This window comes from Sardina pilchardus, chromosome 12, assembly GCF_963854185.1.
Source record: "Sardina pilchardus chromosome 12, fSarPil1.1, whole genome shotgun sequence".
Lineage (NCBI taxonomy): Eukaryota > Metazoa > Chordata > Actinopteri > Clupeiformes > Clupeidae > Sardina > Sardina pilchardus.
The window spans coordinates 15,341,161-15,357,399 of record NC_085005.1 but is presented as its reverse complement, the minus strand read 5'-3'; the positions used below and the strand labels follow the sequence as shown (position 1 = coordinate 15,357,399).

Sequence of the window (16,239 nt, the reverse complement as noted above, 5' to 3'; positions counted from 1 at the left end):
TTTGGTTGTTCAACATGGTCTCACACCCAACTCGTCGAATGAGGACGCATGGTCAAGCCCCCTGGCGGCAATATTGGAAGCCGAAGGTCTTTCGTCACCGTGCTAAGGCGGGCTCAAGGACTCGGTACACAGATAGAGCGTTCTGATTGGACCGACTGACCCAGTGTCGGACGCAGGATTGGCCTTAACGGTGCGACCCTAGACCATCCTGCTAGGCAAAAAGACATATTTTGCCGCTAGGGTGCGTCTAGATTTCTAGGCTAACACACTACTGTACTTTTTAAAAATGTGTTCACATGTTCTACAGGAACTGTACAGCCTGTGACTGCGGTGCCTTACAGAGAGTGGTGCAATCTGCTGAATACACCATCAGAGCACGAGCACCTCTCCCCCACCCTGCAGGATAGGCTACCTGCAAGAAAAGAGTGCTTACCAAGGTCCAAAGTATTGTAAGACTCCTTACATCCTGATCATGGACTTTTCAAAACACTGAGGTCAGGCAAACGACTCTGCTGCTACAAGACCAGAACAGAAAGCCTGAGAAGGAGATTCTTTCTTTCCTCAAGCCATTCGTGTCCTGAACAAGCACTAAACAAGATTAAAAACACTCAGAGAGCGCAAACCTCCATCAAGCGAACACATAACCGCCTCCTTTCAGCTTGAAGATTTCGCCCCTTGATATCATATAAAAAAGTAAAAAGTATTACCTCTTTTATATAAGCAGTGTATTTTTTTCTTATGTAGTTTACAAATTGTGTGCAGAGTTGTAGGCTGCCCATAGGGGCGACCTTAGTTGTCTCTCATCATGCACTGACAGGAAAGCTGCCAAAGACAGGAATCATGTGACCGTCACGTGACCCAGCATTCGGGCCCTGCATAGTGAGGTGGCTCAGGCTATCAAACATTGAACGACAAAGGTAAGCATTTTATCACGTTTCGGATTCGGTTAACTTCGATTTTGACGCACAGTGAAATGAACTTAATGTGTTCATTTACTAATATGACTGCAGTTAGACTCCTGTTAATGTCACTTTGCAACTGAATAACCGTTTTGCTTGCATATTATTGTTAATGGTGGCTTGCTAATGTTGGCTAACGTTCATATTAGACAAGCTAACGATAACGTTAGATGTCAAATTCCTTTTAAATACAACGTTGTTTCTGTATGTTCTAAGGCAGATACATCTATAATGAGAATGTGATAAAACATAGGAAGATGCATCAGGAATTGTATGTGAATTGTACAGTAGTGGTTAACTTGAGCTGTTTACATGAAGCAAAATACTAGGTATTGGGCCGATGTATTTGTAGTGGAAATTGTCAAGTTTTTCTCACCTTAGATGTGGATAGAAAAATTTTAATTATTAAGCAGTGGCACTCTGGTCGTTTGACTATGTATTTGTAGTGGATATTGCATGCTAGCTAACTTTTATTTAATGTCTGAATGACCCAGATTGACGTTATATAGTCTGCTCATTTTCTAGTTGTGATTTGTAGGTGGTCATTTCAATTGACTTGTGATAAAGCTGTAGCCTATCTGTGATTTGAGTTATCATTTTGAGTCTAATGCCCCAAACATAGGCCAGAGAATGTCGTGTACGGTATGTCACGATTGTAAGACCTACTAGGATCTGATACTGAATGCTATAAGCCAGCAGTTGTTTTTTGTGCAAAGGGAAAGTTTATGTAAGCCTTATCGCATTATTTGAAGGGATTCACCAGGTATGCTTTATTATTAGGCTTAGCCTACTCGTATCTGTACTGTTTTAATTTTAATTGTCAAGCAGCATTTCTAAAAGATTCGCAATGTTTCACCATTTTAAAGTAGTGATGTCAGTGTATTTTTTCACTTTGCTATTCGTTACCTTATTGTCATCACATTGGCTTTGCCTTAATGTGTAGACTTAGAGACTTTTAGCAAGGAACATAAATATTGATGACTGCTTGAACAGCCGAGCCCCTACATTTTCATTGTGTTGTCTTTTTCAAATCAAATGTTTAAATAGATTTCCTTTTGTAGCTATCGTAAGCTTGTGGTATTTGAAAGGTCATTATTTTGTTATTCGTGTGCATGATGGTCCACCTAACCTCGATGTTTTTTTTCCCCCTTTCTTTTTCCTTTTTTATGTCACTGCGCTTCTGGGCTTTCATCTTTGAAGGGATTCCCGGCGCTGATTGGAGCGAAAATCAATGACGCAATGACGTTGCCGGGAGAAGCCGCTCTCCCGCGGAAGGACAGCTGATGATTTCCCATCCAGGCTTCACTTTCAACTCGTTCGGACATCGCTGAATAATAAAAGTAGCTACCAATTCCACTGGCACCACAAGCTGGCTTTTTGCTGTCAGATGATTGGAGTAGATTTCTGGGATTATGTTGACACTGTAGAGAAGGCATCAGAAATGATGGGCATAGACTCGGCGCCTCTAAGTGGAGTCCATTGGATGTCTGTTTATGATCGTGGGTGTTAAAGAAATACACCTTGCCGCCGGTGACAAGAACACGGTTTTTTCCCTTTTAATTATGTCGTTAAGTTGATTGGCGATTGCATTGGTAGTTTAAAATACTGCTGTCGAGCATTAATGACTGAGTTAACACAGATGATTGAGAAGTAAAGATACAACGAAGAAACATTTGAAGTCGATCCTAACAAACCAAACAAACTATTCACTGTAGACTTTGAAATGACTTGATCAACGTGCCTTTTCCGTTTATGCATATCATCTCGTTCATTATTTTACAAATTAATCATGGAACATTTGAGGTGATCACTTTGGCAACATCACCCAGATATTCCTGATTCCAAACCACACGAAGTTCATCTCAAAAGGTCACATCGCCTATTTTGGATATCATTATTGGATCGCCGACTCCAGAGTAGTGGCCTTTGTGCTATGAACTCTCAGACCGCAGCGTTTGCTTCTAGCCCGCACTGACACTTGAAGTGTCTTGGCACGAAACTCGTGAAACACCTTGCTACTACATCGGAGAACCGTTTGTTGGCGGCAGGAATGTTCGCGGCGGTCGAGCATGGCCCCGTGCTCTGCAGCGACTCGAACATCCTCTGCCTGTCCTGGAAAGGGCGCGTGCCGAAGAGTGAGAAGGAGAAGCCGGTGTGTCGGAAGCGCTACTATGAGGAGGGCTGGCTCGCGACGGGGAATGGACGGGGTGTTGTTGGAGTGACATTCACCTCAAGCCACTGCCGAAGGGACCGGACGACACCTCAGAGAATAAACTTCAATTTGAGGGGACACAACAGCGAGGTTGGTGGCAGTCTTAATTCATTTTGTTGAATTGCAGTTCAACTAGCGATTGATCTGCTTGTTTAAAGCCAACCACTGACCAAGTAGGTTCTCTACAAGAGTTTGGAAAAAAAATAAGTAGGCTATCATACAGAAATGTTGTATGTTACACAGTGTTGAATCAGTGATATTAGCCTATATGTATTAGCCTACAATGATACTATACACAAAGAAACATGGCCTACAGTGTGGTGTATGTTGATTCAGATGTAGCCTACTGTATCCTAAGTGTTAGAAGAATGACAGGAGAGAGGACATTTTGTAAACGTTTTGCTCACTAGAGCACATATGGCTCCTAGTATTGTATGAAGTAGTGTCAGATGTGCCATCTTGCTGAAAAGAAATGTGAGTTTGATTGTTGAAAGTCCATTTAAAAACTTGTCTGAAATATTACTTGCAATCACACTCCATTTTAGTATAGAATTGATTGTACAGTAGACAGAGACGTGGAAGTGGAAATGGTAGGAGGTCAATTACATAATGCAAAAAAAGACAGCACTTCATTCTTCTACCTGCATGGCTGATCAAACGCTGAACTTCCTGCGTCGGTGTCGCAGGTGGCACTGAACGAGCAAGGTGCTCGTTGGAGAATATAGAAATCAATCATGCGGAGCCCACGTCATTTCCCGCCGTGACAGTTTGGAAATTACTCTGCCTAATGAATTCTGTCAGCCTGGTGACAGATCGACTCGCTCATCTGTGCAACCCCCTAATGCAGTCTTTTTTAACTGCGCTGGAAATCTATGTTATGCACCAAGGGGTTAAACTCCCCTGTGCAGTGCGGGTGTCTGTAAAACTGCTATCATCTTGTGCTGATCTCTCTTTACCGATGTGAAATTAGCCACGTTCAAGATGCTGTAGCCTATGTGGGCCTGACCTGGTTCAGGGAAACTAAGTGAACATGAGCAAAGCACAATCATCATGTAGCCTAATACAGAGAAAGCACAAATTTATAGGTATTTTAAGTAGCATCATGTGACAATCTACCCATTTCTGAGGTATGTTTTTGTAAGCAGCTACCTTTGGTTTCATCTTCAAATTCTTTTTGATGGAATATGGTCATGCAAATGACAAACCAGTGTTTCCTACTTGCCCAGGTTATGCACTGAGATGTTCTTTGGGCTGGTAAGGAACACCCAGCAAAAAACGCCTTCACACCAAGAATCGCAGAAAAAGACTAGTGAGTTAGTTGTTCACAAGCTTTAATTCACACAATCTGGGGTTGTGGTTGGTGATATTTGAAAGGGTTTTGTATACTTCTTACGTAGTCCGTTTGCTAGTTGTAGACCAAGGGTCCTCTCATTTTTTATATATACACCCTTCCTTCCTTACTCGATCCTCGTCCTCACTGGTCTAGATAAAGAATGATGGGGCGGCAACAATGGGATAGTCTATCCAGTGTGAGTTATAGATCAGTGGGAACGAGGACTGAGCATCGAGGAGAGAGTTTGAGAGCCACCCCAAAACTCTATGGCCTAACGCCATGCTCGATGGCCTGCTTTGGCGGCCATCGAGGATTGCTAGGGTGTGCCTCGTGCCGTGTGCTGAATGGTCAGTCCTTTTGGGCTGTGCTCATCTATTCCTGGTGCAGGTGGAGAGCTCTGCGAGGTGAGGGAAGTGGAGGTGGGGATGAGTGTGTTGAATCTCAGCCAGCCAAGGCTGGATGGAGGTGAATGGAAAGGCCTGAGGTGTGTGTGTGTGTGTATGTATGTGTGTGTGTGTGTGAGAGAGAGAATGTGTGAGTGCGCACATGTGCACGTGCACTAGGGCTGGGTGCTTCGCTGATTTACTGAATTGTTTCCACTCTGATTCACAACATCTCAATTCAGTTTGAGATATGATTTGATTCTGTTACGGATATTTCAGTTAAAACCAATGTGGACATTGTACAATAAGCCCTCTAACATGGTGCATTATTAGAAACATAATACTTACAAAGCTATTTTTTCTGATTGTGTGCACTCTGAAGAGGTTCCATGAGCACTTTTCCGCCATTTGCAGCTGCATGCGTAGGTCTGTATGCTGTCACTCTTCACATTGCCAGGCATTGTATGCAGGAATACAGCGAACAATGAGTTGTTTTTCACTCAGAGGGTGTTCATGGACTGGACTGTGTTATATCGTCAATATCGAAAGCAAGGAATGGTGTCGGTGTTATGGTTGTGCCCGATTAGTTTGAAATTTGTTTTTTGAACAGCACGATACATTTTCGAACAGTGGGCACTATGGTTAAGTGAACTGGCGTGGTGTGTCTGATCACAATCTGTTTATTTATGATATCTGCAATTACTTGCTATAATACCCTCAGTTGGGGGGGGGGGGGTAACAGACTAGACTAATAGGATATGGAAATTCTAGTTGACAGTGTGATATGTAATTGTCTGTAGTAGAGACAAACACTCAGTCGCTCTCTCAATTAGATTGTGCTACACATGCTTTTTAGCTTTGATCGAAAATGTGAACGTTTAGAAATAAAAAAAATGGATAAAAATAAACAAAAAGCAATCATGGGTCTTGACCCGCTGTCTAATCCTGAAATCATTCGTAATCCCAGAGGAGTGCATATCAGTGCAGCTCATCCCATCTGATGAAAACGCAAAGATCTGGGTTTTTATTTTCCCTCTGTGTGTGTGTGTATATGTATGTGTCTGTGTTTGTGTGGGTGGGTGACTGCGGCTCACACGCACATAAGATGCGTGAGAGAGAGCGAGCGAGAGGGAGAGAGAAAGCAAGTCAATGAGGGCCAGAAAGAGAAATCGGCTCACTTTCCAATTATATGTCATGACTGATTGGAATCTTGTGAAGTTGAGTAAATGCGCAAAAAGGCAGTGGATGATCAGCAGGAAATGTGCAGGGTTCACATCACAACACTGTACAGTATCTCTTTTGTTGCACATGGCACTGGTGCCATCAGGAGTGGCAATGCTAGGTTTTTTTTTTTTTTTTTAAGTGATTTTCTTCTCTAAGAGCTTCTAAATATGCATTGGTTAATTAAGTCAGTTAATTAGGCAGTTGTTTAACACTCTATAAAGCGCAATGTTTTGGCGCTCTATAAGTGACAATAAATTAAATTAAATTAGTTAAAAACTCGTAGAGGTGATTCATGTTCATTTCATGTTTCTGGGTTTAAGATTAGATTCAACTTCATTTTCATTGTTCAAGTAAAATACCAATGAAATACAGTTTACAGTAATATCCCGCATATAAGCCGCATTGTGTAAGCTGCAGGACAGTGTTTTATGCAAGTTAAAAGAAACAAAACCATATTTACACCATATTAACTTCCCCCCTGTATTAACCTCATAGCTGGAGAAATTTGGCAAAATCAATGTATAAGATCAAGTTCTTTTAAGCGACACCAGTGGTATGCTGAAGTGAGTTCAAATTTGACAGATAGTTTACACATATTTCAGACAAACAAACCACTCATTATCACACGCATGCAATGTATCTAACGCAAAGCTGTATCCAACTAGTGCTATGCTGGTAAATAATCCATAGCACAGACTTTTTTGTAGCACATACAGCATTTATGTCACACTGTACGGCCTAGTTCATGTCTAGGTTGCCACAGAATAAGGCCTTAAATACATGAACAAGGACATACAACTTTGTAGGATGCATTTAAATTTTTAATGAATGCACTGTCAGCTCTTGGTGAGACTGGTGTTGGCTGTGTTTATGGTGTCCTATATTCAGCAAGGGCCCAGTAGCAGGGACTGTGCATTTATACGTGTGCGCCTGTTTGTGTTTGTGTGTGTGTGTGTGCAGGCATAGTGGTAGCTAGCTGGTATGGTCTAGTAGCTGTACATTAAGTTAACCTCCCTTCCGATGCCGAGACTGGGTTTTGGCCTCCTATGCTAACTCGCCTCCCAGTCCGAGGTGCTGCAAGTTGTGGATTCAAGCTCGGGCAGGTGCAGGGCTGGACTGGACTGTGTTGTCGACAACACAATGCAGGTTTCACAGGGGCCTGGTTGGGATTCTCACCGCTCAATCATCCCCCCAGTAGTTTTGGCTTTGAAGAGGGTTTCTTGGGTTTTGGGCTTGTCCGGTCATGTGCTAGTCGTGACTGCGCTTGCCTCTCCTCAGCACCTGTCATGTTCAGAGGGGTCACCCCTTCCCTGAGGCCGGTGGTAGCGCAGAAGACATGCTCTCGGGACAGACTGTCACTGCCCTTCTCCCTTTCCCCTTCATCACACACACACACACACACACACACACACACACACACACACACACACACACACACACACACACACTCACGCATAACTACACTTTAGGCTAGGTTCCCCCACAAAGGCTAATGGCTTGTATGCTATTCTTGTGTGTTGTGCACGTGTCTTTGTGTGTGTGTGTGTGTGTCATAAGCCTGTTTGTTAGCCTACCTGTCTCCTCCACTGCTTCTGTGCGATGGCCCACTTTTGTGTAAACCCTCTTCCACTGTTCCCTCTACCTGAGTGTTAAACAGCAAAGTTTCCTTGCGCTTCATAAATGATGTAGCAAAAGCTATTTTATCTCCTCTGAAAAAAGCCTCACACTGTCCTCTCTTTCCCCATAGCAGTTGGAAGAGACTAAGCTGGTGCCCTCCCTCACTAAGCTGGTTCCCAACCTCCCGTGTGCATTTTGTAGATATTTAGTGCGCACCGACATGCTGTTTTTACAAGTTGTGGTAGCGCCGCTGTGTTAGCCGGCGACGGTGCTGTGGGGGCATGTGGGAGGGGGATTTCTGGTCAGATATCACACAGGCTGCCCAGCTTTGCGAGTTAAATCTGTTCTCAAGGTAATTATATTACGTAAGGGTTACCACTCATCTCCCAGGCGCGTGTCTGTGTGAGTGTTAGGGTTAGACTTTTACCCTATTTAACCCCAATTACACATGCTAAAAGCACTCTTGATACAGGTGTCCTGGCCGATAGGTGGCCTTAAGTTTTCCCAAACACTGAATAGCAGACTTGTGGTATCATTCACAGGTCAAAGTCGTGCTAAGACTCGTGTCGGACAGTAATCTGATTAACTCCTGCAACTGGTTTATCATTGGAGTACGTACTGACAGTACCCTCTGATCGTGTTGAGGAACAACAACAGGTTGCTTTGGCTTCTTTGCCATGTAACACAAGGTTTTATGCACTTATTGTAGGTGCTTGAAATAGGCAAAGCAGAAACTCCTGACATCAAAACAGACAGGGGCATCTCAATATAATTTCAGTCTGAGAAGAGTTCACATTAGTTAACAGTATGAGTGATTTGGAAATCGCCTCATAGGGTTCATATGAATAGCTGTGACACATGTCAGTTAGCTAAAACGAGACCAAAAGAAGTAGGCTATAACACTGACAGTTTTGACTCAAAACACCAGTACCTGTACTGCCTGGGTCAATCTCTCCAGGCAAAGAATGTTTATGATGTTTTTGTGTCTTATGTGAAACAAGGGGCCCAGGAATGCCATTTCCTGTCCGAGGATGTCTACAGTGGATGAAAGGGAGAGAATTGTCAATGTAGATATTTAATAAAGAGTTTGATGGAGTCTGCCTCCTCTCTCTGTCTCTCACACACACAAAGACACTCACCTCTCTGTTCCTTTTCCTCTGTCTGTCTGTTTATTTCTGTCTAGTCTTTCTTTCTTTCTCACACACTTTAGCAGAAGGTCCTCTGCTCGCAAATCAGCCCTCTTGTCCTAGAGCAGCAAATTTCACTAATTGAGTTCTACGTCTGATTTAAAGGCCTAACGGTAAACACAACGAATAGCAGGAACCCCCCCCCCCCCCCCCCTCTCTCTCTCTCTCTCTCTCTCTCTCTCCTACATCGTCCTTCGTTGACCCCCTGGTGCCCCACTGTGTCCTTGGCCAATGATTTAATTCAGCTGCAGTGCCGCTCGGTGGAAGGACGCACTCTGAAATGCACCAGTAGTCTATTTTTGCAGAGGAGAAGCTAATATGACGTTAAATGATGGATTCTTACATGTGTGAGCCTTGCCATGTCTCAGTCAGTCTGGCCTTCATGAAAAGAGGACTTTCTGAAGAACGTATCTTGTTTTGGATTGAGCCCATTGTGTCTGAATGTTGTGAAAATGGAAAGGTAGTGTTGAGCCTCCCAATGTTAAAATCAGACAGCCACAGCACAGACACTTCAGATCCATTCATCTTTGGCTCGTCCTGTCTCTGCAGGCCATTTCTACTTTTAGAGGTGCAGACTGTAAGAAGAAGGGACACTGCTGTCCTCTCCGTTACCTGGCCTGTCCCCTGGCTTCACTGTCCCTCCCTTTGCCGTCGTCCACGGTTTATGCCCCAGGCTCTTTAGTCTGGCGGCCGCCCATGTGATACCTGATCCCAAGAACCGCTTCGTCACTGGGACTGCTGTGAGCCCCTTAAAGGCGTCTGGTGAGGACGGCCTTTTAATCCCGCCACAGCCGAGCCTATATTTAGCCTACCGTTGTTGGGTTTTTTTCCCCCCCCTTTAGCATGAGCTGTCATGCTGGAAGTCCTTGTAGCCTTTTTAGCCTTTTGTTGGGAGTTGTTGGGGGGGCGGGCGGGGGTTTATCCTGTACCAGATGCATGCGGCTGTGGGGTGGTGTGAGGATTTTAGGCCTTGGATTTAATAACGATGGTCATTCTCGAGATTCAGGAAGCAACAGGCCAGAGTAATGCTGTTGAAGTAATAATAGGTAATTGAATATTGATCAGGGGGTGCTGAAGGCGAGAGGCCTTCTTGCTGGCCTCGGCAGGTCCACAACAGATATCACAAGATTGATCCAATGCAGAGTTAGCCTTTACATGCGCTCTCTCTCGCTCTCTCGCTCTCTCGCTCTCTCTCTCTCTCTCTCTCTCTGTCTCTCTTTTCCCCCCCCCTCCCCCCTTCATTGCACTCCATCCCTCTCTGTCCTGTCCAAACGTATGTCCAACACCGCAGGAGGAAGCGTTTGCACTGTCCTTCTATTGTGTGTGTCTGTGTGTGGGCGGGCGTGTGGATGTTGGCTTGTGTGGGGGGAGGGGATTGTTGGAAAGCCTGAGCTTTTCATGATTTATGATAGTGGGGTAGGGGGAGGTGGGGGGGGGGCAGTAAATATACCTTTTACGTCACCCTGTGTTGTAACTTTGTGTTTTGCGAAAAAGACGTGTTCTTCAGCAGGAGGCACCATTGTTGTATCTGTGTGCAGTGATGTGCGTCTTCCTTTTAAAGCTTGCAATCAAATAAACACAGACGGAAGCTCTTGAGATTGCCTAAGGCACAGTCAAATAATAGCGTATGGAAGGAACCGGAATTCTAGATGAATTGTACTCCTTTAGGCATCAGTGTAGTACAATACAATAAAATGCTGATGACAGCCTGTTGGGTGCATCCGTGGTCACAGAACCGAGTGGTTCTGGCATTGCATTTCTAGAACTTTATTAGCACCAGCTTCATCGTTGGGTGCAGGGAGTTGGAAATGTCGGAATACCTTGGTGTGAAATAGTATTAAAGTATTAAAATCGAATACAAGTGTTAGAGATACGAAACTGTAATGTAAAGTTGACCCTTTTTTCAACCCATCCTGTTGACAGAAGTGGCTCCTTTTCTCCACTCCCTCTTTCTCTCTTTGTCTCACACACACACACACACACACACACACACACACACACACACACACACACACACACACACGTGTCAGACTGTTGTGGTCGGTGGCGTGGCGTCACGGGTGCAGCGCAGCTGAGCCCTGGCGCTCCCCGGGCCCGTGGCAGCCGTGACGCCGCTGATTGAGTCGTTGGCAGTGTGCGGAGGCCTCTTCTAATCCCCGTGCTTTGGAGGGAGTTAAGCTACAGCAAGGGCTTGCTGGTCATTTTAAGCCCCAACTAAAACCCCCAGTTGCTCATTGAAGTCCAACCCCACCCCACCCCAACCCCACCCCCTTTCCTCTCGTCGCCACGTGACGGGAGGCCCTTGGCTCAGGCCGTAGATCAGACTCCGGCACGATGCTGGACGAACTCACATGGCCCGAGGGTGTGGTGCTTCTCTCGTGACGTGGCGACCGGTAGGGACACTCTCACCCAGGTTGAGGGAAAGGTTGTGTGATGGACAGACGGGTAGAAGAGAGAGAATCTGTGGAATGAGGATGTGGAAGACTGGGGAAAAAAAGCGATAGTGGGAGAGAAACAGTGTTTCCCCTAGAATTTTTTTCCAGCAGTGGTGCAAGGGTCTGTCAAGTAACCCAATTTCAACTATGGCGGTGACTGTTGTGCTTTTAGAATGTGGAAATAGGCCTAATTGTGACGACATTACTGATCATGTGAAGATGTTGCAGTGGTTCTGAAAATCCAGCCGTGGTGCTGCGCCACTGCTGAATACATTGGAGGGGAAACACTGAGTGAAAGTTGGAGGAGGTGGAAATGAGATGGGGACCTTGCTTCAGCCATTACACAGCTAGTTGAGTCCCCAGAAGACAGTAATGCCATTCTGAATGACCGCAGTCCAGACAGTTGTTGTCTCCTAGTGTGTTTCTATGCTCTGGTTTGTTTTGGCAACGTAACCGGGACTGAGTGAGTGTGGGGATGGTGAGAGGAATTGGCAGACATCTGCCATGTATCATTACCCAGCCTCAGGGGGCTGTCGGTGAGGTCATGGAGTTCGTGAATGAATAATAATAATAATAATAATAATAGTAATAAAGTGTCCATTTGCCATTTTGTGATTTTGAAGATATGATCATAATTAACCGTGTGTGTGTGTTTGTTGCCATGATAGGTGGTTTTAGTCCGCTGGAATGAGCCCTTCCAGAAGTTGGCCACCTGCGACACTGATGGAGGCATCTTCGTTTGGATCCAGTATGAGGGCCGCTGGTCTGTGGAGCTGGTCAATGACCGTGGAGCCCAGGTAAGACCCCCACAATCCCAACGCCCCCCCCAAGGGACTGGGTTGTATGAAAGATAATTGACCACTGGCACCAATAATGAGGCCATAGTTGTTTTAATGCGGGGTCACGAAAAGGAAGTAACACATTGATTCTGAGTGGTCAGTCCATTTATCACCCAGCTGAGTAAAAATGATTTATGTTAATTAGAATTGAATGGGTTCAAATGAGGTCGAGGCTAAGCCTACTATGATTATGTAAGAACTAATGGAATGTATGTGATATGTTAGATTATAGAACGCTTAAGTATAAGCAGTATCACTAACACAGTTTTATACAACTGTTTCAGAGTACGTGTAATTCTGTGTTTTTCCACTCGAAAGACTTACTAGAAAGTGTCCTCACTCAAATCCGCTTAGACTCTTTTGACTCCTCTCAATTTCCTTTTTTCATGTTCGAAAATGAACAAGGGATTAGACATCTGATTCCTTTATTCTGTTGTTGGTTTATTTGTTTTGACTGAGAGACTGGTCATGGAGGACTTCACAGTGTCACAGTGTGCTATGGCTTCTCAGCACTCATGTCTTTCCTCCCTTTAAATTCCAACAGACTGTCTCATTTTGTGTCGTTAAATCTATAAATAGGCCTTATATTTGAGAAAAGGTTAAAGCTCATGGGGATTTAAAAAAAAAAAAAAAGGATGTCATGCAAAAAATATTGGTTGCATTTCACTGCAAGAGGATAAATATAGCTACAGTTTTGTTCCTCGCATGCCAAAATAACTTGAGTTTTATTAGTCCAAAGAAAGATCCTTTTTTTAAGAGCAGTCTGCTGATCAAAGGCCTTCTCCAATGGTGCCATGTCAGAATCGAGAATGTTGTCATTTTTGTGGAGAACGCTCCCAATGCGGCTCATAATGCAACCACAAAGCCACGTCCTCGCTGTGAGCGCGCCTTGTGCATCATAAGACAGACATCCGTGCGTCTAAGTATAGCCCTTTTGTTTGCGCTTCATCTTTTATAGGTCAGCGACTTCACGTGGTCACATGACGGCACACAGGCGCTCATCTCCTACCGGGACGGCTTCGTGCTGGTGGGCTCCGTCAGCGGCCAGAGACACTGGTCGTCCGAGATCAACTTGGAGAGTCAGATCACCTGTGGCATCTGGACCCCTGACGACCAGCAGGTAAGGCAGTGCCGAGGCCTATCAGCCTAGAGTTGACCTGGGCAGGTGCTAAACTGTAGACCCCCCCCCCCCCCCCACCCCCCTTTTTTTTCCCTTTCCACTGACGGCGTCAAGAGATCCCCTCTGATAATAATCATGTTTTTAATCTTCCTGTGAATAATGTTTATGTAACATCAAGCATCACAATTGGTCTAGCTGTTGTCCAACCAGGGGCTCCTATTTTACATGTACATTATATTACATTCTATTACATTCTATTACTTTACTGATGGGGAAAGGCATGGAATAGCTAATTTATCCTACCAGCTTCACACTTTAACTGGTAGAGGACCTTGTCAAATTAGGTCTTTAGGATCTTCAGAATTGGACATGTATGGTTGAAGTACTCCAATGTTAGAATCAGCCACTGTGTTGCAGCGTGTAGTAGCAACGATGCTGTGAAATATGCTCTACCTTCTGAAGACCTCATTTTGAGGAATAGAGAAGAGTTTTAGGAGTGCGATAAACTGCTGAAGTCTGACGTTAACACATCCAGCAGTGTTAGAAGAATGGTCTAGCTGTAGCGAGATGAGGAAATAGTCTAGATCAAGTAAGATGAGACAATGATGAAAATCTAGCAAGATGACAGAATGATCCAGATCTACAGGGAAGAGTGAATTGCTCGGGGTAAGGCAGCGATACAAATGTAGCGATGTGAGATAATAAGAGAGATGAGACAGTGAGATGAGACAGTGGGGTAGATCTAGAACGATAAGAGGATGATCTAGATTGTGCAAGATTACAGATTGATCTTGTTTGAGCTAATTACTTGCATGGTCTCTGAATACTAAGTGAGTAACCGAAAAGAAAGACGCAACACTGCTCACACCACAGTACAGCGGGCTTATTGGAGTAAGCAGTATTGCACTTTTCTGTTACTTCTGATGTTTTCCTTGTGAAATAGCTGCGCCTGCAGTATAATCTATCAAGGTGTGCAGGCTCCTCCCTATCTTCTCCGAATACTAAATACAAGTGGAAAACAGTTGTGATTTTAATCACACGTAAAGTAATGGCAGAAGCAATTACGTATTTGGAATGAGAACGTGCCATTGATTGGTGTTCTCTTGGTTCTGTTTCTGCTTGCTGTGTCTGGCCTGGTGTGTGTTGTTTCGGTTGCTTCTGCTGGATGCCCCACACTGCACTCACACCCCAGTCAGAGTTTGCGTCTGTCAGTGAGACGTGTCAGCCAGGCCTCTGATCTCTCTCTGTCAGAATTCTGTCAGAATGGATCCCGTCAGATCAACTCCCTCAACCCCATCTCCCATCCCACGCCGTCCCAGCAGCTCTGTGTCATTAGCTGTCACTTTCTTAAACCCTCCCACAAAGTCAGCAAAAGTCCTGTGCTTCAGTAGCCTGGGTGTTCCCATCCTGCCTTGCGCGGTGATTTCAATCACGCAGCTAAGGCAGTCTGGAAACTAACACCCAAATTTTCGCCTGATGTTGGCGACCAGTCACAGAACAGGGGAGAAAGCAAGACCATGATGAGTTATGCACAGACGCATTTGATGACATCCGTGGTGCCCAATGAACGGATCTGGGCATTTTTTCAAATACGAGAAAATGAACGTCTGGTTGCCAGACCACGTCTCATTTGAGAAGTGGTAGGCGCTAGCCAGGCTAGCGCTTCAGTGCAATTTCCAGCTTGTAGTATTTCTGGAGGATTGGCTGCTAAAGGTTGACACACCTAAGATGGGCACACCCTGTGCCAGAAACAATGAATGGAGAAGAGTGGCCGTTCACCGTATCAGTAAGCAGTGACGGCTACGTTACAGCCCATGTAGTTAAGCAGTTGTAGATACATGAGTGCACCCATATCTAGCATATTTTACAAGTCTCGCTGATCCTTGACATACCACCTGCTTGTGCCTGTTGAGGTGTCCAAGACCATGGCAACAAGGAGGCGGACATTCCCAGCCGCATTCCCCCTCCAGACAATAGCACTCATTGATGCACTTATTCTTACTGCACTCTACCTTTTTGCATTGTTCCTAAAAGCCTAAAACGTTTACCATGTTTTTAGTTGCTTTGGCTAAAAAGCGTCAGCCAAATGTAATGTAATGTAAACTAGGATTTGAGATTTCTGATACTGTCATCTTGACTGTACAAACTCTACTTAGCGTCTATCATGACGCGATCAAATAGACTGTTTTTCCATTTGCTTTGCTTGCACTGTTCTTCGTGGTCATTACGTTTTGTGTAACAACCTCTCCTCGATTATTTGAGGAACGTGATGAAACGCTTACCGCACCTATAGCTGCTACCACCTGTGGTGGTCATGTGAAGCTTGAATGGCTTTTCCTTTCAAGCATATTTGTACTGCAAAATTAACTTGGTACTTCATGAAATGCATTATTCCTCTATTTCACAAGCCTATAATGAGTCTGCCATTTGAATGAATTGTGATGATGAATCAGGCCTCCCACATCTCATTGTAATACACTGAGAGCACACACTTATTATACCCCAGGCTCATATCCAGGCTCTGATTCAACCGTTCTGCTCTTCGCTGCCCCCTGCAGGTGCTGTTTGGCACGGCTGACGGTCAGGTGATCGTGATGGACTGCCACGGCCGCATGCTGGCCCACATCCTGCTCCATGAGTCGGACGGCATCGTGAGCATGGCCTGGAACTACCCCAACTTCCTGGTGGAGGACAGCAGCGAGAGCGACACCGATTCAGATGACTACGCTCCCCCACAGGGTAAGCGTCATTGTCCAGGGTCCTTCTGCTTGCGTGCTCTCTCTCTCTCTTGCTCTCTTGCTCTCTCTCTCTCCCTCCCCCCCGCCCCCTAATCATCCTCCATGCTCGGCGTTATTGCTGATCAAGGCGTTTTTCAAAATTCCCAAATTTCTCACTCCAAATCATTTATTGGCTGCTGTAATGAAACATAT

The 16,239-nt window shown here is 44.9% G+C and overlaps 1 protein-coding gene across 4 annotated transcripts in view; it reads left to right on the top strand.

Annotated features, from left to right (window-relative positions):
- Positions 1-853: 853 nt before the first annotated feature.
- tulp4a (TUB like protein 4a) overlaps positions 854-16,239 on the top strand; it is a 29,200-nt gene continuing 13,814 nt past the window's right edge. For all 4 annotated transcript variants that reach the window (XM_062550629.1, XM_062550628.1, XM_062550627.1 and 1 more), the window contains exons 1-5: positions 854-917; positions 2,160-3,261; positions 12,019-12,147; positions 13,148-13,309; positions 15,868-16,048. In XM_062550629.1, coding sequence (XP_062406613.1) covers positions 3,010-3,261; positions 12,019-12,147; positions 13,148-13,309; positions 15,868-16,048 — 724 coding nt within the window. In that variant the 5' untranslated portion in view covers positions 854-917; positions 2,160-3,009. The remainder of the gene's footprint in view (positions 918-2,159; positions 3,262-12,018; positions 12,148-13,147; positions 13,310-15,867; positions 16,049-16,239) is intronic.